Source organism: Hyla sarda, chromosome 2, assembly GCF_029499605.1.
Source record: "Hyla sarda isolate aHylSar1 chromosome 2, aHylSar1.hap1, whole genome shotgun sequence".
In the NCBI taxonomy this organism is placed as follows: Eukaryota; Metazoa; Chordata; class Amphibia; order Anura; family Hylidae; genus Hyla; species Hyla sarda.
Window position 1 is genome coordinate 344,914,408 of NC_079190.1, and position 25,402 is coordinate 344,939,809.

Below are 25,402 nucleotides of genomic sequence, written 5' to 3' on the forward strand. Positions count from 1 at the left end.
AACATGTGAAATGGTTACACTAGTTGTCAATTTATTCATCCAGTTGCAGGAGGAATAATAGAGGGACTATGTGATCTAGAATTATCTTTCAAGAAATGCAAGTGTTTACTTTATTTAGAGACATGTCTGGAGATACTGAAGTTCTTCAGTTTTGACTACTTGGCTCAGTTCAGTGCTGCCCATTTATGCATAGCTAAAGTCTGAGGCTCAGGCTGCTGTTCAGCCTTTTCTTTTTGATACTCTATGCTGTGCTTTGCTTTTTAACCGTTCGCTCAGGTGAAAGCCAGTGAATGGAGAGTTCTATTTCTGTTCAGCTAGTATAGAGTGATCATGAACTACAAGAGCTAAAATGCTTATTTGTTAACGGAAGCAATTCTCCTGATGCTCAGCTACAACTTCTCCATACCCTGTGCACCCTTTAAACTGCGGTCTCCTAAAATAAAGAAGTCCCTGTATAACTGCACGTATAACTTCTTGTTATTTAGAAATGTTGCACAACTAAAGGTTGCCAAAGTTGTGACAAACAGCTTCATTGCATCAGTTTCGTCCCTTTACTAACATCTAATACATAAAAGGATTTAAGGTGACTGACATGCCGACTTTTTCTTTGTTTATAGAGGCTTTTCCATCTTGTAAAGGGATGGCATAATGCTAGGATCGGCTATTCCTTTATGACTCTAACTAATAATCCTGAGCAGTAATAGGCCACAGCTGCAGCCCCTTCACTTTTTATACAGTTGTATAAAAAAAGTTTAGACAATTTCCATGATTTTCATTTAAAAAAAATTGGGTGTTTGGATCAGCAATTTAATATTGAGCTATCAAATATCTGAAAGACACAGTCATGTTTTTCCAAATACAGTGGTCCCTCAACATACGATTGTAATTCGTTCCAAACGACCCATCGTTTGTCGAATTCATCGTATGTTGAGGGTTTCGTGCAATGTAAAAAGTGCATTTAATACTCACCTGTCCCCACCGCTCCGGACCACGTCCTCACCGCTCCCGATGCTGTCCCAGGGGCTCCCGATGCTGTCCCTGGGGCTCCCGATGCTGTCCCGCTGCTCCGGTGTCTTCTTCGGGATCCTCCGACTTTTTCCGCATCTTCTCCGGTGTCCGGGCCTCGCTTTCTGGTGACGTTATTACGTTTTTGCGCCGGGACAGTGTGCGCAGCGACGTAATAACGATGCCGGAAAGCGAGGCCCGGACCCCGGAGAAGATGCAGAAGACGCCAGAGGATCACGAAGTGGACCTGGAGCAGTGGGGATAGGTAAGTGAAGCTGTCAGGGATGCTTAAACTGCTATCCGACAGCAGCTTAAGCATTTTGCGCTGTCGGATAGCAGTTAATGCGATGGCCCCGATATATAAAAGCATCGTATGTCGATGCTGACATCGACATGCGATGGCCTCTGAGAGGCCATCGTATGTCGATTTGATCATATGTCAAGGCCATCGCATGTCGGGGGGGTTACTGTATTTGAAAACTCAGAATTAAATTGTTGATCCAAACATTTAATCTAGAATTGAAAATCATGGAAATTGTCTGGGGTGCCTACATTTTTGCATATGACTGTAGCTTCATTTAAAATAATGGGGCAGACTTCAGAAAAATGATGTAGTTGCTGTAGCACCAGGGGAGGGTTCCAGAGGTGGTATGTCCTAGTGATATGTCCTCTCTTATTAGATGGGAATGTGCCCTAAATGTCACTATCAGATATTGTATGCACTTATTTAAAGGGGTATTCCAGGAAAAAACTGCTTGTCTCGGGAACTGTACAGAGTAGAAGAGGTTTACTATGGGGATTTGCTTCTATACTGGGCGGTTCCCGAGACAGGAGTCATCAGAGAGCACTTAGACAGAAAAAAACAACTCCACTTCAGCAGCTCATAAGTACTGAAAGGATTAAGATTTTTTAATAGAAGTAATTTACAAATCTTTTTAACTTTCTGGAGCCAGTTGATATGTAAAAAAAATTTTTTTTCCCTAGATAACCCCTTTAAAGGGGTAGTCCAGTGGTGAAAAACGTATCCCCTATCCTAAGGATAGGGGATAAGTTTGAGATCGCGGGGGGGCCGACCGCTGGGGCCCCCTGCGATCTCTCTGTACGGGGGCCAGGCTCTCCGGCCAGATAGCGGGTGTCGACCTCCGCACGAAGCGGCGGCCGACACGCCCCCTCAATACATCTCTATGGCAGAGCCGGAGATTGCCGAAGGCAGCGCTTCGGCTCTGCCATAGAGTTGTATTGAGGGGTCGTGTCGGCCGCCGCTTCGTGCGGAGGTTGACACGCCCCCTTCCCGCGGGCTGACGGGGCTCCGTACAGGAGATCGCAGGGGGCCCCAGCGGTCGGACCCCCCGCGATCTCAAACTTATCCCCTATCCTTAGGATAGGGGATAAGTTGTTCACCACTGGGTTCACCAATGGACTACTCCTTTAACTCTCCATCACAATGCTCTGGATTGAGTGCAGGATTTCACAGATGTCATATTCTAAAGCAGTATTCTAAGGCCATATCCACCCGTTGGAAAATTTGCGGAATGTCTGCACGAAAAACACTAATATTGGGGCGAACATCACATAAGAATTGTGAGACCACCGTCACACACAGGTACAGACACTATATTATGAACTACACTAACTTTACAGTCCCTGTAGCATAGTCAAAAAAAAAATAAAAAAAACATTAATACACACTTAACTTTATATATCTTTTTTAATTGGGAGAGGAAAGCAAAACTTATTATAAAAAATTGTCCTCTGATTCCAATTAAACTTCATTTTTTACGTTTTTCTGTGGGTGCTATTTACTGCATTTTTTGCCTTTCTGTGCAATTCTCATCCTTTTACTCTATTGCAGTGGTCTTCAACCTGCGGACCTCCAGATGTTACAAAACTACAACTCCCAGCATGCCCGGACAGCCGTTGGCTGTCCGGGCATGCTGGGATTTGTAGCTTTGCAACATCTGGAGGTCCGCAGGTTGGAGGCCACTGCTCTATTGTATTGTTAATTGTTTGTGTCTTGTTGTTAGAACATTGGAAAAACAAACCCCTTAGAAACAAAAACCACAACATTATGTATAGCTTTCTTTATTCCCCACTTGTTGGCTGATGTTATTTATTAAATGATAATGTACTGACATATCTGTGTTCAAATGCATTTGTGTCATTGTGAAATGTTATCTCTATGTTTTCTATTAGTAGTGTTTTATATATAGATGAATGCCCCTACATAGCGGTAATGCCCAAGAGAAGACTAAGGCTGGGTCCACACTACGTTTTGTCCCATACGGGAGCGCATACGGCAGGAGGGAGCTAAAACCTCGCGCTCCCGTAGGTTACCGTATGCGCTCCCGTATGCCATTCACTTCAATGAGCCGACCGGAGTGAAACGTTCGGTCCGGTCGGCTCATTTTTGCGCCGTATGCGCTTTTACAACCGGACCTAAAACCGTGGTTGACCACGGTTTTAGGTCCGGTTGTAAAAGCGCATACGGCGCAAAAATGAGCCGACCGGACCGAACGTTTCACTCCGGTCGGCTCATTGAAGTGAATGGCATACGGGAGCGCATACGGTAACCTACGGGAGCGCGAGGTTTTAGCTCCCTCCTGCCGTATGCGCTCCCGTATGGGGGAAAACGTAGTGTGGACCCAGCCTAACCTGGATTCAGGTTTATGCCTGATCATGCCTATCCTGATCTTATAAACTAAAGGGGTTGCACTAGGGTTAAAAATAAGAATCTACATTTTTGACCCACACCTATGACATGTTTATGGCATATCTGGCCAGCAAAAGATAGATATCAGAATGGATCTGTATAAAATACTGTGTTTCTTGGTGCATATTCATGTATGCTTATGCCGAATGCTTATACATTGATTATATAATAATTTTCATTTACATTTTGGATTTTCAGCAACGTCAGCCATTGACTGTAGAAAACATGTATGAAGACATTAGCCAAGATCATGTGAAGAAAACTGTGACCATTGAAAATCACCCTAATCTGCCACCACCACCTATGTGTTCTGTACATCCATGCAGGTAGGCTATTATTTTATTGGATCGTCTTGTGACATCTTACAAAGCCTATTGATGTGTATTGAATTGTGATGGCCTAACCATTGTTCCCCCTTGTATGAATTATTACAAATACATTGGCCCAGATTTATCAAACTGTGTGAGAGAAAAAATAGGGACTTTTCCACAGCAACCAATCACAGCTCAGCTAACGAGCTGAGGTAAAGTGAAAGCTGAGCTGTGATTGGTTGTTGTGCAAAAATCACTCTTTTTTTCTCTCACACAGTTTGATAAATCTGGGCCATGTAGATAACACCAAAATAAATAATGTGCAGTATTGAACTTGAAAAGTTTGCCCAAGTAAAGCACAAACTTCTACAACCTTGTCCTGTTCTCTAGGAGAAGTTTGAGAAGTTTACATGATCAAACTCCTAAAGAAGTCTCAGTCTACCAGAATGTATAACAAAGTAGTTCATGCATGTACTGCCTCATTCAGAAGGGAAACTCTGGACCCTCGATCATGGGGGTTCCCAGCAGTCAGTCATGCTGTGAATATACACTTATTCACTTTGTGGATAGAAAGAAAGAAATGAACTGTGTTTTTCTATTTCTGGATAACCCCTTTAAGGCTAATATGGTGGGGTAAAGCTGCCTGATATCATCCCAATGACTTGTGATTTGGGCAGTATAAGAGTGATGACAGGTTCCTTTTGAAATGCTTGTATGACAGTCAGGATCCAGCTTCCAAGCTAACTGTCAGTCAACCAGGGACAGGGATTACTCAAAACCAATGATTGTGACAGCTGTTTCACAGATGTGTTTCATCAGATTAAATTCATTCACCTGCGTGCGGATGGATTCATATCCTGTCCTCAATGACACAGGAAAAGGGGCATTGACATATATTTAAAAACACAGAATATGTGAAAAATTTACCTAAAAACAACTTAGTGGAATTCATACACAATGCATTAAATAAACATGCTAAGATAGCCTGCATTTCCAAAATCCATTAAGCCTTTTGCTTCAGTAACAACTTGCGTCTATCAGTGCCATCTTTTGGAAACTCCCTTTCTATGCCTAAGAATCTCAGACATCTGTGATTGCCCGCGTTTGATTCGGGATGGGCAGTTACTTCTTCCTTTTTTACACAATACAAGATGCTCTGCAGATTATGAACATAAAAGTCTTGAATTTAGAGTTACCGCTTTAGCAGGGAAAGAGACTCATATGTTTTGGACTCTAAAACTTTTTAATCTACCACAAGAAAAAAGCTACACACTTCTCTGACTAAGCACACCTGTTATAAATAATCTCTAATAAATGCGTTGGTACAATAGGACGAAAATACTTTATTGCACATACAGTCATTACCGTAAATGTTGGCACCCCTGAAATTTTTAAAAAAAATGAACTATTTCTCACAGAAAAGGATTGCAGTAACGCATGTTTTGCTATACACATGTTAACTCCCTTTGTGTGTATTGGAACCAAACCAAAAAAAGGACGAAAAAAAGCAAATTGAACATAATGTCACACCAAACTCCAAAAATGGTCTGGACAAAATTATTGGCACCCTTAACCCCTTAAGGACCAGGCCATTTTACACCTTAAAGACCAGAGCATTTTTTGCAATTCTGACCACTGTCACTTTAAACATCAATAACTCATATTCTACTTTAACATAGTGGTAAATTTTCGTGGTAACTTGCATCCTTTCTTGGTGAAAAATCTCCAAATTTGATGAAAAAAAATGAAAATTTTGCATTTTTCTAACTTTGAAGCTCTCTGCTTGTAAGGAAAATGGATATTCCAAATATTTTTTTTTTTATTCACATATACAATATGTCTACTTTATGTTTGCATCATAAAATTGACATGTTTTTACTTTTGGAAGACACCAGAGGGCTTCAAAGTTCAGCAGCAATTTTCAAAATTTTCACAAAATTTTCAAACTCGCTATTTTTCAGGGACCAGTTCAGTTTTGAAGTGGATTTGAAGGGTCTTCATCTTAGAAATACACAAATGACCCCATTATAAAAACTGCACCCCCCAAAGTATTCAAAATGACATTCAGTCAGTGTTTTAACCCTTTAGGTGTTTCACAGGAATAGCAGCAAAGTGAAGGAGAAAATTCACAATCTTCATTTTTTACACTCGCATGTGCTTGTAGACCCAATTTTTGAATTTTTACAAGGGGTAAAAAGGAGAAAATTTTTACTTGTGTTTGAAACCCAATTTCTCTCGAGTAAGCACATACCTCATATGTCTATGTAAAGTGTTCGGCGGGCGCAGTAGAGGGCTCCGAAGGGAAGGAGCGACAAATGGTTTTTGGGGGGCATGTCACCTTTAGGAAGCCCCTATGGTGCCAGAACAGAAAAAAAAAAAAACAACACATGGCATACCATTTTGGAAACTAAAAACCTCGGGGAACATAACTAGAGGTAAAGTGAATCTTAACCCCTTAAGGACCGGGGGTTTTTCCGTTTTTGCATTTTCGTTTTTTGCTCCTTGCCTTTAAAAAATCATAACTCTTTCAATTTTGCACCTAAAAATCTATATTATGGCTTATTTTTTGCGCCACCAATTCTACATTGTAATGACGTCAGTCATTGTGCCCAAAAATCTATGGTGAAACGGAAAAAAAAATCATTGTGAGACAAAATTGAAAAAGAAAAAGCTGTTTTGTAACTTTTGGAGGCTTCCGTTTCTACGTAGTACATTTTTTGGTAAAAATGACACCTGATATTTATTCTGTAGGTCCATACAGTTAAAATGATACCCTACTTATATAGGTTTGATATTGTCGTACTTCTGAAAAAAATCATAACTTCATGCAGGAAAATTAATACGTTTAAAATGGTCATTTCTGACCCCTATAACTTTTTTATTTTTCCGCGTATGAGGCGGTATGAGGGCTCATTTTTTGCGCCGTGATCTGAAGTTTTTAACGGTACCATTTTTGCATTGATAGGACTTATTTATTCATTTTTTCTTGATATAAAAAGTGACCAAAAATGCACTATTTTGGACTGTGGAATATTTTTGCGCGCACGCCATTGACCGTGCGGTTTAATTAACGATATTTCCGCACGCGGCGATACCATATATGTTTATTTTAATTTTTATTTACACTGGTTTTTTTTTATGGGAAAAGGGGGGTGATTCAAACTTTTAATAGGGAAGGGGTTAAATGATATTCATTCACTTTTTTTTCACTTTTTTTTTTGCAGTGTTATAGCTCCCATAGGGACCTATAACACTGCACACACTGATCTTAATCATTGATCACTGGTTTCTCATAAGAAACCAGTGATCGATGATTCTGCCGCTTGACTGCTCATGCCTGGATCTCAGGCACTGAGCAGTCATTCGGCGATCGGACAGCGAGGAGGCAGGTAGGGGTCCTCCCACTGTCCTGTAAGCTGTTCGGGATGCCGCGATTTCGCCGCGGCTATCCCGAACAGCTCCCTGAGCTAACCGGTATGCTTTCAGTTTCACTTTAGAACGCCGCGTCTAAAGGGTTAATGACTTACCTGTCGTTGTTGTTGCGTGGACCAGCGATCCCGAATAAAACTTCTTGCTGTTTCCGTGAGTGCCGTCTGCGATCTCTTCTTTCAAGTCTAAAGGGTTAATAGCGCTCGGCACAGCAATCAATGCCGCCCGCTATTAGCCACGGGTCCCGGCTGTGGCCCCGCGTTTTAGATCGGGAGTGGACACATGACGTTCCAGTACGTCATGTGTCCTTAAGGGGTTAATACCCCACAGGTGATTCACGACTTTTGCATATGTAAGAAAAAAAATATTTTTTTTACCTAAAATGCTTGGTTTCCCCAAAATTTTACATTTTTAAAAAGGGTAATAGCAGAAAATACCCCCCAAAAATTTGAAGCCCAATTTCTCCCGATTCAGAAAACACCCCATATGGGGGTGAAAAGTGCTCTGCTGGCGCACTACAGGTCTCAGAAGAGAAGGAGTCACATTTGGCTTTTTGAAAGCAAATTTTGCTCTGGGGGCATGCCGCATTTAGGAAGCCCCTATGGTGCCAGAACAGCAAAAAAAAAAAAAAACACATGGCATACTATTTTGGAAACTAGACCCCTTGGGGAACGTAACAAGGGGTAATGTGAACATCTATACCCCACAGGTGATTCACGACTTTTGCATATGTAAGAAAAAAAATATTTTTTTTACCTAAAATGCTTGGTTTCCCCAAAATTTTACATTTTTAAAAAGGGTAATAGCAGAAAATACCCCCAAAAATTTGTAACACAATTTCTCCCGAGTACGGCGATACCCCATATGACCCTAAACTGTTGCCTTGAAATACGACAGGGCTCCAAAGTGAGAGAGTGCCATGCGCATCTGAGGCCTAAATTAGGGACTTGCATAGGGGTGGACATAGGGGTATTCTACGCCAGTGATTCCCAAACAGGGTGCCTCCAGCTGTTGTAAAACTCCCAGCATGCCTGGACAGTCAGTGGCTATCTGGCAATACTGGGAGTAGTTGTTTTGCAACAGCTGGAGGCTCCGTTTTGGAAACAGTGGCGTACCAGACGTTTTGTCATTTTTATTGGGGAGGGAATGGGGGCTGTGTAGGGGTATGTGTATATGTAGTGTTTTTTACTTTTTATTTTATTGTGTGTTAGTGTAGTGTAATGTTTTTAGGGTACAGTCGCACGGGCGGGGGTTCACAGTAGTTCCTCGCCAGCAGCTTGAGCTGCGGCAGCTCAAACTTGCAGACGGATACTTACTGTAAACCTCCACCCATGTGAGTGTACCCTGTACATTCACATGGGGGGGGGGGGAAACATCCAGCTGTTGCAAAACTACAACTCCCAGCATGTACGGTCCATCAGTGCATGCTGGGAGTTGTATTTTTGCAACAGCTGGAGGCACACTGGTTGTGAAACACCGAGTTTGGTTACAAACTCAGTGTTTTGCAACCAGTGTGCCTTCAGCTGTTGCAAAAGCTACAACCCCCAGCATGTACAGACAGTGGAAGGGCATGCTGGGACTTGCTCACCGACAGCCAACAGGCATGCTGGGAGTTGTAGTTATGCAACCAGCAGATGCACCACTACAACTCCCAGCAGGCACTTTAGCTGATTGTGCAAGCTGGGAGTTGTAGTTATACAACAGCTGAAGGTACACTTTTCCATAGAAAAAATGTGCCTCCAGCTGTTGCAAAACTATAAGTCCCAGCATGCCCATAAGGGAATGCTGGGAGTTGTGGTGGTCTGCCTCCTGCAGTTGCATAACTACAGCTCCCAGCATGCCCTTTTTGCATGCTGGGAGCTGTTGCTAAGCAACAGCAGGAGGCTGTCACTCACCCAACTGCTGATCCACACTGCAGGTCAGTCCCTCGCTCCTGGGGCCCGATCCCAACAGGGACGCCGGGGATCGGGGTCCCCAGCTGCCGGGGTCCTCTTCCCGCACCCGATCACGTCCTCCGGAAGAGGGGCGGATCGGGTTGCGGGAGTGACACCTGCAGCAGGTGCCCTGATTGATCGGCCGGTAAACCGGCCGAAGATTCAGGGCGATCATGAGGTGGCAGCAGTGCCACCTCACCCCTGCTGGCTATGGCTGTTCGGGGCCGTCAGAGACTGCCCCGATCAGCCAGTAATTCCGGGTCACTGGAGACCCGATTGACCCGGAATCGCCGCAGATCGCTGGGCTGAATTGTCCAGCGACATGGGGGGTCATCATGACCCCCCTGGGCGATATGCCGCGATGCCTGCTGATCGATATCAGCAGGCAACGGGCACCGGCTCCCCTCCGGCTAGCGGCGGGGGTCCGGGAATGGACAGGACGTACTCCTACGTCCTCGGTCCTTAAGGACTCGGAAACGGGGGAGTAGGAGTACGTCCATTGTCCTTAAGGGGTTAACTTAATATTTGATTGCACACCCTTTGGAAAAAATAACTGAAATCAGTCGCTTCCTATAACCATCACTAAGCTTCTTACACCTCTCAGCCGGAATGTTGGACCACTCTTCCTTTGCAAACTGCTCCAGATCTCTTTTATTGGAAGGGCACCTTTCCGCAAGATTAAGATCTCTCCACAGGTGTTCAATGGGATTTAGATCTGGAATCATTGCTGACCACTTCAGAACTCTCCAGCGCTTTTGTTACCATCCATTTCTGGGTGCTTTTTGACGTATGTTTGGGGTCATTGTCCTGCTGGAAGACCCAAGATCTCAGACACAAACCCAGCTTTTTGACACTAGGCTGTACAGTGTTTTATGTCTCTGTGTCAGCAGTGGGGTGCTCCTGGGTCTCCTGCTATAGCGTTTCATTTCATTTAAATGTCGACGGATAGTTCGCGCTGACACTGATGCTCCCTGAGCCTGCAGGACAGCTTGAATACCTTTGGAACTTTTTTGGGGCTGCTTATCCACCATCCGGACTATCCCGTGTTGACGCCTATCATCAATTTTTTTCTTCCGTCCACGCCCAGGGAGATTAGCTACAGTGCCATGAGTTGCAAACTTCTTGATAATGTTGCACACTGTGGACAAAGACAAATCTTGATCTCTGGAACCTTGAGATTGTTGATATTTTTACACAATTTTGGTTTTCAAGTCCTCAGACAGTTCCCACACCTGTTACTTGCCCCAGGTGAGTTTAAAGGAGCATCACATGCTTGAAACAATCTTATTTTTCCACAATTTTGAAAGGGTGCCAATAATTTTGTCCAGACCATTTTTGGAGTTTGGTGTGACATTATGTCCAATTTGCCTTTTTTCCTCCCTTTTTTGGTTTAGTTCCAATACACACAAAGAGAATAAACAAGTGTATAGCAAAACATGTGTTACTGCAATCCTTTTCTGTGAGAAATACTTATTTTTCTAGAAATATTTCAGGGGTGCCAACATTTACGGTCATGACTGTATATATTGTACAGAAATAACAAAGACATATATGTATAAAAACACTTAACAGGCCCAAACAAACCGGGCAACCCTTACCAAGTGGAGGAGGCAAAATTAGCACACCCTCCAGCAGTCACCCACACTTTTCCCAGGTATAATAATTATAGGTCAAGCAAGAGTGGATAGTCGGCACCTCAACCCCAGATAGAGCTCCTCCCTTAGTGTTCAGCAGCAAGGTGTATGCAACCAGGTTCCTGGATATGTCTGAAACAATTCCGTAAAGTGCTGGAAGGGACTGTACTCTGAGTGGTTCCGAGTCCCTTAGAACTACAGCATTCACAAATATATGCAAAAAAGAAAAATTATAGGCACAACCACACTGATGTTAACACAGTCCAAAGAGGATGTACTATAATATATGTATGATAAATGTACATATCCCCCTTCCTAAAAGAACTGCTGATATAAATGAAGGGCCTCCTTAAAAATGATACAACAATGGTTGTTAACAATAATCAATCGCTCATAGGTTAAGCAGCAGTTTGAATAACAGGATAGAACAGACACAAATGGAGGTGCAGAATGCAACATAAATACTTATCCTGGGTGGGTGTCCACTCAGAAGCCCAACTGGTGACTTCCTTAGGGGTAAAGGGTAACATTACCATGTTTTATATATATATATATATATATATATATATACACATATATATATATATAACCAGTAATGTGCAGATGGCTGGTAGATGGGGTCGCCGCAAGCCCCTTCCCAAACAATACCTCCGTCATAGCATCCGCCATGATGTGTCCGGATCTCCGTCTCTCCGGACATACATCACATACATGTATAGATCTGTCATCACTTTAAAGTATCATGACTTAGATTATACGTTTTTCATACTTCCATTAGCACCCACTATTATTGTGAATAGATGTAAAGCTGAGCCCCCACTATTCCTTTTGGTGTCTAAAACTTAAGTCATATGAGGACTGTGTCCATGTGCCTATGAAAAGAAAATCGCAGTAATATGAGACTATTGTGGATGACCTGTGTAAGGCTAAAACCAAATTACAGACCCGCATCCCTGACTCACAATTTAACCCCTTAAGGACCCAGCCAATTTTCACTGTAGGACCCGGACATTTTTTGCACATCTGACCACTGTCACTTTAAACATTAAGAACTCTGGGATGCTTTTACCTTTCATTCTGATTTCTAGATTGTTTTTACGTGACATATTCTACTTTGTTAGTGGTAACATTTTGTCGATACTTGCATCGTTTCTTGGTGAAAAATTCCAAAATTTGATGAAAATTCTTTGATGATATTTGAAGCTCTCTACTTATAAGAAAAATGAATATTACAAGTAAATTATATATTGATTCACATATACAACATGTCTACTTTATGATTGTATCATGAAGTTGACATGTTTTTACTTTTGGAAGACATCAGAGGGCTTCAAAGTTCAGCAGCAATTTTCCAATTTTTCACAAAATTTTCAAAATCGAAATTTTTCAGGGACCAGTTCTGTTTTGAAGTGGATTTGAAGGGCCTTCTTATTAGACATACCCCACAAATGACCCCATTATAAAAACTGCACCCCTCAAAGTATTCAAAATGACATTCAAAAGGTTTGTTAACCCTTTAGGTGTTTCACAAGGATAGCAGCAAATTGATGGAGAAAATTCAAAATCTTCATTTTTTTTACACTGGCATGTTCTTGTAGACCCCGTTTTTGAATTTTAACAAGGGGTAAAAGGAGAGAAATCTTCCTAAAATGTGTAATCCAATTCCTCTCGAGTAAGGAAATACCTCATATGTGTATGTCAAGTGTTCGGCGGGTTCACTAGAGGGCTCAGAGGGGAAGAAGCGACAGTGGGATTTTGGAGAGTGAGTTTTTCTGAAATGGTTTTTGTGGGGCATGTCGCATTTAGGAAGCCCTTATGGTGCCAGAACAGCAAAAAAAAAAAAAAAAAAACACATGGCATACTTATTTTGGAAACTACACCCCTCAAGGCACGTAACAAGGGGTCCAATGAGCCTTAACACCCCACAGGTGTTTTGACGACTTTTCGTTAAAGTTGGATGTGTAAATGATTTTTATTTTTTCACTAAAATGCTAGTTTTCCCCAAAATTATTTTTTTTTACAAGGGACAATAGGACAAAATGCCCCCCATAATTTGTAACCCCCATCTATTCTGAGTATGAAAATATCCCATGTGTGGATGTCAAGTGCTCTGCTGGCGCACTACAATGCTCAGAAGAGAAGGAGTCACATTTGGCTTTTGAAAAGCGAATTTTGCTAAAATGGTTTTTGGAGGGCATGTCGCATTTACGAAGCCCCTATGGTGCCAGGACCGCAAAAAAAAACTCACATGGCATACCATTTTAAAAACTACACCCCTCAAGGAACGCAACAAGGGGGGTACAGTGAGCCTTAACACCTCACAGGTGTTTGACGACTTTTTGTTAAAATCGGCTGTGTAAATGAAAAAAAAAAAAAAAATTTCACTAAAATGCTGGTTTTCCCCCAAATTTTACATTTTTACAAGGGTAATAAGAGAAAATGACCCCCATAATTTGTAACCCCCATCTCTTCTGAGTATGGAAATACCCAATGTGTGGACGTCAAGTGCTCTGCTGGCACACTACAATGCTCAGAAGAGGAGGAGTGCCATTGAGCTTTTGGAGACAGAATTCGTTTGGAATAGAAGTCGGGGGCCATGTGTTTACAAAGCCCTCCGTGGTGCCAGAACAGTGGAACCCCCCCCCCCCCCCATGTGACCCCATTTTGGAAACTACACCCCTCACAGAATTTAATAAGGGGTGCAGTGAGTATTTACACCCCACTGGTGTTTGACAGATCTTTGGAACAGTGGGCCGTGCAAATGAAAAATTAAATTTTTCATTTTCACGGACCACTGTTCCAAAAATCTGTCAGACCCCTGTGGGGCGTAAATGCTCACTGTACCCCTTATTACATTACATGAGGGGTGTAGTTTCCAAAATTGGGTCACGTGGGGGGGTCCATTGTTCTGGCTCTATGGGGGCTTTGTAAACACACGTGGACTTCAATTCCGGACAAATTTTCTTTTCAAAATCCCAATGGTGCTCCTTCTCTTCTGAGCATTGTAGTGCGCCAGCAGAGCACTTTACATCCACATATGGGGTATTTTCTTCCTATTTTTCCTTGTGAAAATGAAAAATTTTGGGTAACACCAGCATTTTAGTGAAACATTTATTATTTTTTTTTTTTTCATTTTTCCATCCAACTTTGAAGAATTTTCATTAAACACCTGTGGGGTGTTAAGGCTCACTATACCCGTTGTTACATTCCGTAAAGGATGTAGTTTCCAAAATGGGATCACATGTGGGTATTTCTTTTTTTGCGCCCGCAGAGCATTTTACACCCACATCTGGGGTATTTCCGTACTCAGGAGAAATTGCGTTACAAATTTTGGGGGTCTTTTTTTCCTTTTAACACTTGTGAAAATAAAAAGTATGGGGCAACACCAGCATGTTAGTGTAACATTTTTTATTTTTTTACGCTAACAAGCTGGTGTAGCCCCCAACTTTTCCTCTTCATAAGGGGTAAAAGGAGAAAAAGCCCCCCCAAAATTTGTAGTGCAATTTCTCCCGAGTATGGAAATACCCCATATGTGGCCTTAAACTGTTACCTTGAAATACAACAGGGCTCCAAAGTGAGAGAGTGCCATGCGCATTTGAGGACTAAATTAGGGATTGCATAGGGGTATTCTACGCCAGTGATTCCCAAACAGGGTGCCTCCAGCTGTTGCTAAATTCCCAGCATGCCTGGACAGTCAGTGGCTGTCCGGAAATGCTGGGAGTTGTTGTTTTGCAACAGCTGGAGGCTCCATTTTGGAAACACTGCCATATAATACGTTTTTAATTTTATTGGGGGGGGGGGGGCAGTGTAAGGGGGTGTATATGTAGTGTTTTACCCTTTATTATGTGTTAGTGTAGTGTAGTGTTTTTATGGTACATTCACACTGGCGTGTTACGGTGAGTTTCCCGCTAGGAGTTTGCGCTGCGGCAAAGAAATTGGCCGCAGCCCAAACTTGAAGCAGGAAACTTACTGTAAACCTGCCTGTGTGAATGTACCCTGTACGTTCACATGGGGGGGGGGGGGCAAACCTCCAGCTGTTTCAAAACTACAACTCCCAGCATGTACTGACGGACCGTGCATGCTGGGAGTTGTACTTTTGCAACAGCTGGAGGCACACTGGTTGGAAAACCTTCAGTTAGGCTCTGTTACCTAACTCAGTATTTTCCAACCAGTGTGCCTCCAGCTGTTGCAAAACTACAACTCCCAGCATGTACTGATCGCCGAAGGGTATGCTGGGAGATGCAGTTATGCAATAGCTGGAGGTACACAACTACAACTCCCAGCATGCCAATACAGCTGTTTGCTGTTTGGGCATGCTGGGATTTGCAGTTTTGCAACATTTGGAGGGCCACAGCGATCTCCAAACTGTGGTCCTCCAGCTGTTGCAAAACTACAAATCCCAGCTTGCCCATACAGCAAACAGCTGTTTGGGCATGCTTGTTGTTGTAGTTTTGCGAGATCTGGAGGGCTACAGTTAGAAACCACTGTATAGTGGTCTCTAACTGTAGCCCTCCAGCTGTTGCAAAACTACATATTTCAGCATGCCCAAACAGCTGTCTGGGCATGCTGGGAGTTGTAGTTTTGCAACATCTGGAGGGCTACAGTTAGAGACCACTGTATAGTGGTCTCAAACTGTACCCTCCAGATGTTGCTAGGCAACTCACCGGCTTCCGTACGATCCAGCCACATGACATCGCCGCCTGCCGATCTCCGTCGCCCGCTGCCTTCCAACGCCCACCTGGATGGGTAAGTGGATCTTCGGCGCCGGTCCCCGTTGTTTCGGAAACCAAAGTTAACCCGCCCCAGATCTGCTATTGGTGGTCACGTCTAGACCACCAATAGCAGGGATAGGAGGGGTGTCACCCCTGCCACCTCACTCCTATCCCTTCAAGGGGATCGTGAAGGGACCGCGATCCCCATTATATTCCGGGTCACCATAAACCCGTAATGACCCGGAATCGCACAAATCGCAAGTGTGAATTCACTTGCGATTTGCCGCGATCGCCGACATGGGGGGGGGGGGGGGTCTGATGACCCCCTGGGCGTCAGCAGGCATCCCGGTCCGATCCCCGCCGGAATTCTCCATGACGTACGCGTACGTCATGGGTCCTTAAGTACCAGGGTGTCATGACGTACGCGTACGTCAAGGTTCCTTAAGGGGTTAAATGATTCTTGAAAAAAGTAAAATTAGTCTTTATTCAAGCCACAAAGATCAGAAACACAACAAGTTTTTAACAGACATGAGTATAAGTGCTTGGAGGCTCTTACTAATCTATTTGAGAGTGAAAAAATTCCTCCCCACCCCAATTGCAATCCTATTGTGACCCAAGAATTTATAGGAGGCATGAAGTCTTCCATTTGTCCACCTATTCAACATGAGTCCAGTATAGATCTTTTCTACAAAAAGTTGTTGGAAGACATGCAGGCTCTCGTTTACCCTTAATGTCTCCCTAATATAGTTCATAAGGTTGAAAAAAAGACCAGAGTCCATCAACTTCAACCTATATCCCTAATGAGTCCCTAATAGGGCTGGGCGGTATGACCAAAAATGCATATCACGGTATTTTTGCAAGTTATGGCGGTTCCATGGTATTTAACGGTATCCTCTCCCCCCCCCCCCCTTGAGGATCTAATCATATATGACCACCAGACGCTACTGTATTTCTCTAACCCCCCCCCCCCCCCCTCCGGGCCACGGTGCTTTAAATGAATGAAATGCGACCCACGGCACTTTAAATGAATGAAATGCAGGCCACGGCGCTTTAAATTAATGAAATGCGGGCCGCCGGCGCTTTAAATTAATGACTTACGGGCCGCCAGAGCTTTAAATGAATGACTTGCGGCCGCGGAGCTGGAAACGATTAAAGGAAAACTGTCAGATATAGTGTGGGAGACGCTGATTAAAACGAGCCCTACATTACCCGGATCCGCCTGGCCGTTCGCCCGCAATTGTAGTTTTATTCTATGTGTATATCTTGCTGTAACTGGCACGGGTGGGGCTTCTGCAGGTAACTGGCACTGACGTCAGTGCCGCTTATGAATTTTCATCCTCCCTCCCTCCAGTTAGGAGCGGTGAAGAGAGGGAGAACTGGAGGGAGGGGGGATGAATATTCATAAGCGGCGCTGACATCAGTGCCAGTTAACCTGCAGAAGCCCCGCCCATGCCAGTTACAGCCAGATATACACATAGAATAAAACTACAATTGCGGTCGAACGGCCGGGTGGATCCGGGTAAGGTAGGGTTCGTTTTAATCAGCGTCTCCCGCACTATCCACCAGGATAGTGCGGGAGAAAATATCTGAAAGTTGCGAGACTGAAGCTGTCACCTCCCTCTGCAAGCCCTAAACGCCAGGCTTTTAGCGCTTGCATGGGATGGTGACGGCTTGCCGGCGTCCCGCAAGTCATTCATTTAAAGCGCCAGCGTCCCGCAAGTCATTCATTTAAAACTCCGGCGTCCCGCAACGTAATCATTTAAGGCGCTGCCGCAACTCATCTGTAGGTGATTATTAATTCATTCGAGGGGGGGGGGAAGGGCCCAACCGGTACTGCGGTATGGGAAAAATTTATATCGTGCAGGGAAAAAATTTCGGTATTCGGTATGAACCGGTATACCGCCCAGCCCTACTCCCTACTGAGTTGATCCAGAGGAAGGCAAAAAACCCTCATACTAGAAGTAAAAATTCCTTCCTGACTCCAAATATGGCAGTCAGAAAAAATCCCTGGATCAACATTCTGTCCCTATAAATCTAGTATACATAACCGGTGATGTTATTATTCTCCAAAAATGCATCCAGACACCTTTTTTGACCTCTTTTACAGAGTCCACCATGACCACCATCTCCGGGAGAGAGTTCCACAGTCTCACTGCTCTTACAGTAAAGAATCCCTATCTGTGCTGGTGTAGAAACCTTCTTTTATCTAAACGAAGAGGATCCCCCCTTGTTATAGATACAGTCCTGGGTATAAATATATCATGGGAGAGATCTCTGTACGGTCCCCTGATATATTTATACATAGTTATTAGGTCGGCCCTAAGCCTTTTTTTTTTCTAAATAACCCTAATTCTGATAATCTGTCAGTACTGTAGTCCTCCCATTCCACGTATTACTCTGGTTGCCCATCTTCGAACCCTCTCCAGTTCCACTATATCTTTCTTGTACACTGGTACCCAGTACTGTATACAGTATTCCATGTGTGGTCTGACTAGTGATTTGTAGAGGTAGAATTATTTCCTTGTCGTGGGCATCTATGCCCCTATTGATGCACCCCATGATTTTATTTGCCTTGGCAGCAGCTGCCCGACACTGGTCACTACAGGTAAATTTACTGTTAACTAAGACTCCCAAGTCCTTTTCCACGTCAGTCGTCCCAAGTGTTCTCCCATTTAATACATAATCCCAGCCTGGATTATTCTTCCCCATGTGCATAACCTTACATTTATCAGTGTTGAACCTCATCTGCCACTTCCCAGCCCAAACCTCCAACCTATCCAGATCCATTTGTAACAGTGCACTGTCCTCTATAGTGTTTAGTATCATCTGCAAAGATTGCTACTTTACTATTCAACCCCTCTACAAGGTCATTAATAAATATATTAAATAGAACAGGACCCAAGACTGACCCCGGTGATACCCCACTACTAACAGTCACCCAATCAGAATAAGTACCATTAATAACCACCCTCTGTTTCCTATCACTGAGCCAGTTACTTACCCACTAGCACACATTCTCCGCCAACCCCATCCTTCTCATTTTATGCACCAACCTTTTATGTGGCACCGTATCAAATGCTTTGGAAAAATCCAGATATACGACATACAGCAATTTCACCCTGGTCCAGTCTGAAACAACTTTCTAATTGCATGTCATTACCTAAAACGTTTATTTATATATTTAATTTTATATCTAAAATATGGCCACTAGGGGTCTCCCTACATGTCTGTCTCATAGATTTCGGACTCATGCCGGCCTGGCGCATGAGTCAAAAATCTCAGTGCAGCTGGGTAGACAAGCAAGCACAGTGCAGCTCCCTGCCTATCAATCAGACAGGCAGGAGCGAGCACTGTGCCCGCAGCTCAGCAGAGCGTTATCAGGCAGCGGGGCATGTTGAATAATAAACCATGACAACCTAAATATGCATTATTCATCATTTACAAGCTGATCAGGAAAGGCAGGAGAGAGGAGCAGCAAGAAAAAGGATGGGGAAACCGGTAGTGGAGGAGGGAGCTGTGACTTGGGGGGCTGCCGGTGCTGAGGGCCAGTGCAGGCTCATTTGCTGTGGTGGTGCTGCCGGTGCTTGCAGTAAGGGTGGCTGGCTCTGCTTCGGCATTCTGGAACTGACAGGGGTTCTGGAGCTCAGACAAGCCAGTGGGCGGGAGGTACAGGTAGGTCTCGAGCTTGGGGCTTGAGGGGCCACAGTAGCTGGGGTAGCAACCTGGGGCGGTAGATCCAAGTCAGCCACAGTAGCCCTTCTTTCATGGCTCTCTGGCAGATCTGGGACAAAAAGTAGTATTCACAGCCTCTATGCGCTGTATTCACAGCCTCTATGCACGGTCCCGACAGGGATCGCAGCATAGAGGAGGAAGAGTGGAAGTGAGCCCGGTAGGCTTTACATGTTGTCGTGCCTGCCGGGCCACGCCCCCTTCCTCCCTCCGCACGGGCTGCAGACTGAGCAGGGAAATTAAGAATGAAAAAGGTACATAGGGGGTATTTAGAAAAAAATAAACGCAGGGTTAGTGTCAGGTAGAGTCAGGGACAGATTGGGGGTGGGGGGGATTAGATACAGTTTAGATCATGATAGGTACTCTAATGAAAGCTCAGTCTAAAAATTGTGAAACCCTAATACAGGCTAAATCTAAACATAGAGCTAGGTAAAACAAAAACTGGTTCTCCTCGTTTCATTTTAGTTTCATGATTTTGTCCTATTTCATTTTAGTCCTACTCAAATTAGGAGCATAATCAAAAAGCACAGGTTCATCATCCAAAATGACCCAGAGCTCGCTGATGTCTGTTTTAAAAAAAAAACTTTAATAACCTTAAAAAATGGTGTCAGAACATAGATGACAAATTGTCAAATACCCTGTTAGAGTGCAAGAAAAGAGAACAGGGTTTGTTGTCTGATATTGCACTTCAGGGTAATTTTCGTAGTGCCCGTTTATATATACTGTCAAGATTAACCCTCAGAGTTTGAGATTGCATTTGCTGCAGGACGGTTTGCCTAGTCTATGCCATTGTATGCCTCTGTAATCAAATTTATATCAGGTGTTCCATCTATACTTTGAATGTCCGTTCCAGGGAACATTTTTATTCCCTAAAATCGGGCACCAAGGTTGATCTCCCACATAGTAGACACACACGGGCAATCAACAGATGTCTGAGATTCTTGGGCATATAAAGAGTGTTCCCAAAAGATGACATTGACAGACCCAAGTTGCTTCTGCAGCAAGAGGCTTTTGGAAACGCAAGCTTGAGGAAATTTAAGGTCTCAATGACGGACTTTATCTTAGCATGTTTATTTAATGCATTGTGTATGAATTCCATTATGTTGTTTTTATGTAAATTTTTTCACAAGTTCTGTGTTTTAAAATGTTTGTGAACCCGCCCTTCCCCTGCCTCATTGATGACAGCATATGAATCCTCCTAGGTGCAGGTTAATAAGCGTAGTCTGAAACACCTTAGCCTGTGTAAAACCACTGTCACAATTGGTACGGAGTAGCGTTCTTACCCATCCCTGCTTGTCTTTAAAACAGTGCAAAGAATAAAGAATCTACTGCTGCACACAAATAGTGAGCACTCTTATGTTTGTTCTTTTAAACTTTATTTGTAATAACTGTAATAACCTTTTACATTATGCAGTCATGCCCCAAGTTAAAGGGGTACTCTGCCCCAAGAAATCTTATCCCCTGCCCAAAGGATAGGGAATAAAATGTCTGATCGTGGCAGGACCCCTGCGATCAGACATCTTATCCCCTATCCTTTGGCTCTCCCTGCAGCACCCGGATTGCGGCATCGGAGGCTTGTGACATCACAGCCACGCCCCTTCAAACAAGTCTATGGGAGGGGGCATGGTGGCCTTCACACTCACTCCCATAGACTTGCATGGAAAAGGAGGATGTGACCTCACGAGGGAAGTGTGGCCATGACGTCAGCGCCGCATCACTTGTCATCAGGTACGAATTGATGTTTGCTCCATGCACCGGATGACTGCTTTGCCGCAACAGAGATCTCAGGGGTCCCAGCAGCGGGACCCCCGCGATCAGAATTCATATCACCTATCCTTTGGATAGGGAAGATGATGTCTAAGGATGGAGTACCCCCTTAAGGTTATTGTCCAATTTATTTTCTTTAATCTAGTTATTGATTTTTTTTTTTTTTTTTTATGTATACAGAAGGACAAATCTGCTGTAAGAATTAGAAAATAAAGCAAACTGTCCTGCCGCTGTTTGGATGGCTTCCTGTCCCCATTGCTCTTGGCTTCTTCCACTGGTGTGTCAATCCTGAAGTAACTGTCTGCTGATCACCTCGCTCAGTGATTGTCTGAATGAGAAGAAGTTCCTGCAGGGGTGGCACATAATGGGAAGCCAGAGAGGCTGAGAGCATAGTGGACCTTGAGCCGTCAGAACAGCAGCAGCAAAGGATAGGGATAGCGGAGTATATTTAAAGCACAACTGTCATGGATATTGTACTCCCCAGACTGATACCATGATAGTATAGATGATGACACTTGTAATGCAGCTTTACTTTTGGCTGCTCTTTATCACACTTTATCAGCAGGAAAATAGTTTTATTGTGTGGTCAGAAACTGTCTGATAGGCGTGGCTGGGGATCGTAATGCCCCACCTCCGCCACGCCTATCCACTGTAAGTGAGCGCTGGGACCGCTGTGTGCTTGACACACAGGTCCCCACCCCCGATGTTCAGCGTGACTCCACTAAGCGTATACATATTATGTGCACCTTTATGATATACAGTACCCGTACTCCTCTTCTTTCTTCTCCTGGTGCCGGAAACTCGCTGCTTCTGCTTCCACTAGAGGCAGAGAGCTCACTCCCTGCTTCTAGGACTGCACAGGCACACTGAGCTGGTGGCAGACAGCAAGAGTGAGCGCTTTCTCTCTGCCTCTAGTGAAAGCAGAAGCAGCGCGTCTCCGGCACCATATTATGTGCATAAAGGTGCACATAATATGTATAGGCTCAGTGGAGTCACAGGGGGTGGGGACCTGTGTGTCAATCACACAGTGGTCCCAGCGCCCACTTACAGGGGATAGGTGTGGTGGAGGCGGGGCATTACAATCCCCAGCCACGCCTATCCGACAGTTGCTGACCGCACAATAAAACTATTTTCCTGCTGATAAAGTGGAATAAACTGCAGCCAAAAGTAAAGCTGCAGTACAAGTATCATCATCTATACTATCATGGTATTAGTCTGGGGGGGTACAATATCCATGACAGTTGCGCTTTAAATTTTTTTGCATCCCGGGCCCTTTGTAAGAAAAAGTATTTTATCCCCAGCCTTCTTTTTACATAAAATTGATTTCTTCCTTTTTAAATATATTTTTTTCTTTCAGGCATGCAGAAGTTATGAAGAAAATTATTGAGACAGTTGCAGAAGGTGGAGGAGAGTTGGGAGTTCACATGTATCCTTTCTCTCTTTACTATTGTATAATGTATCATATTTTAATAGTTTATGGGGGTACATTATTCTTTGGAATGTATAAATAAGTTGCTGCAGAACATCTTTTTGAAGAGTAATTGGAAAGTTTCCTAAACCATAAATGGTAAAAATTTTACTCCCTTATTCTTCATTGCACTAATGGCCCATTTGGCCAGCATAATGCAGATAAGCAAACATTTATGACTTTTTGCTGATCTGCCCCAGACGCATCAGACTACATAGTTGAACAAACTAAATGTCCAGTTTGTTCTACTTGGGCGTGGAATGATGCCGCCCAGTCCGTGCACAGGTGTAGGAGCTGTGGAGTGTGTAGCTGTTTGCCTTTCTTCTGATAGTTACATAGTTAGTATGGTCGAAAAAAGACATGCGTCCATCAAGTTCAACCAAGGAATTGAAGGGATTGGGGTATGGTGGGATGAAGGGGAAGGGATTTGACTATATTTCTACATAAGCATTAATGTTATTTTTTTCCCGGAATGTATCTAACCTTGTTTTAAAGCTTTTAACTGTTTCTGCTGTGACCAGTTCCTGAGGTACACTGTTCCATAAATTCACAGTTCTTTTGATAAAGAAGGTGTGTCGCCCCTTGAGACCAAACCTTTTCTTCTCAAGACAAAGAGCGTGCCCTTTTGTCCTTTGAGGGGTTTAACCTGGAACAGTTTTTCCCCATATTAAACATCTCTTCTCAAGACTAAACAAATGTAATTCTTTTAATCTTTCCATAGCTAAGATGTTCTGTGCCCCTTATTAGTTTAGTCTCGCGTCTCCGCACCTTCTCCAGCTCCACAGTGTCCCTTTTATGAACTGGTGACCAAAACTGAACAGCATGTTCCAGGTGAGGCAGTATTATGTCCCTGTCCCCTGAGTCCATGCCTCTTCTGATACATGACAATATCCTGCCGGCCTTAGAAGCGGCTGCCTGACACTGCATGCTGTTCTGTAGTCTATGATCTACAAGTACACCCAGATCCTTCTCTACCAGTGACTCTCCCAGATCAACCCCCCCCCCCAACCCATAAGACATATGATGCATGCAGATTTTTAGTACCCAGATGCATAACCACATTGAACCTCATTTGCCAAGTGGATGCCCAGACACTTAGTCATCTTGTAACTTATGCACATTATCTGTAGACAGTACCGTACTACAAAGCTTGGTGTCATCTGCAAAAATAGAAACAGAGCTGTTAATACCATCCTCTATATCATTGATCAATAAATTAAACCAGAGCGAAACCCAGTACAGAACCTTGGGGTACACCACTAATAACCGGGGACCAATCAGAGTATGAATCATTGACCATCACTCTCTGGGTACGATCCATGAGCCAGTGTTCAATCCAGTTACAAACTAAAGTTTCCAAAGACCTCAGACCCCTGAGGGACAGTATCAAACGCTTTTGAAAAATCCAAAAACACTATATCCACAGCCATTCCTCTGTCAAGGCTTCTACTGACATCTTCACATCTTCATAAAAGCAAATTAGGTTGGTCTTTTTTTCATACATTGATATTATGCAATCACAATAAATATTGATTATTGCAAGAAATAATCATTTACTTTTTTTTCCCCCTTTCACTCCCCTCCCCCCCCCAAAAGAAAAAAAAATCCAGTCCACTCCTCCGCTTGAAGATCATATTAATTACAATAGTCTCTTTTTTTTACAATTTCTACCAATTCCTTTTCTCTAGGAGGATGCAGATCGATCCATTTTTTAACAATCATAAATCTAGCTCAGAATAACATTCTATGCAGTTGCTTTCTCTTTTTTCTACTTAATTCTATCTCCGATTCATCTCCTAATAAACCGACTAAAGTGGAGGGGACACAAGTGATCTCCAATTGTTTCCTATTTCATTATATTCATCTTTCTAATGATCCTGAATTCTGTCGCACATCCATAACATGTGTAAGAAGCCTGCTCCTTCTCTACCACATTTAGGACAGTTACTAACGATTTTCTTTCCTATTTTACACAGAAAGGATGGAGTATAATATAATCTATACACTATGTTAAATTGGACTATTTTGGGGTTATTGTTCAGCAGAATCTGGTCAATCTTTTATATATATATATATATATATATATATATATATATATATATACACACACACCCTCCCACTGCCTATCATCTATTATTCCCAATTCCCCTTCCCATGCTCGAGTGCTACCGTGTTTAAAATTAAATTTTGGTGCATTAATCAGTGTTGACTACACTCTAGACATTACTTTTCTACTTACTCTACTTTCTATTATGTTCTTAATAGATTCTGGTGTATTATGAATTACTAATCCCTTCTCTACTGTGCCCTTAAATGTGCCTGCCTTCCTCATATATTCAAACCAAATTCCCCTCCCAATTTCCTTTCTATCTTTTATTTCTCCCCATTCTATAAATTTGTGAAACGTGTTTTCCCAAAGTGGAGCTATATCTAATGTTCCTTTTATTCCCAGTTCCTTCTTGAATAAGTCCCAAGATTTAACCAAACTCCCAACTATTACGTTTCCTTTCCATTTTTCTCCTTTCAACTGCCCGGATTCTAATAGCTGACATTTTTTGAAATTTTTAATCAAGTATACGAAAAAATAAAATTGTTACCACTCTCTAATGAAATATACCTGAGCTGCCAAAAAATACATTATAATATGTGGAAATGCCAATCCACCTCTATCCCGGGGGAGGCACAAGTACTCTAGCTTTATGT

The 25,402-nt window shown here is 43.2% G+C and overlaps 1 protein-coding gene across 1 annotated transcript in view; it reads left to right on the plus strand.

Moving 5' to 3' along the window:
• ATG3 (autophagy related 3) overlaps positions 1-25,402 on the plus strand; it is a 63,107-nt gene that overhangs the window by 32,398 nt on the left and 5,307 nt on the right. Inside the window, exons 11-12 of the mRNA XM_056558197.1 lie at positions 3,914-4,041; positions 22,589-22,657. Coding sequence (XP_056414172.1) covers positions 3,914-4,041; positions 22,589-22,657 — 197 coding nt within the window. The remainder of the gene's footprint in view (positions 1-3,913; positions 4,042-22,588; positions 22,658-25,402) is intronic.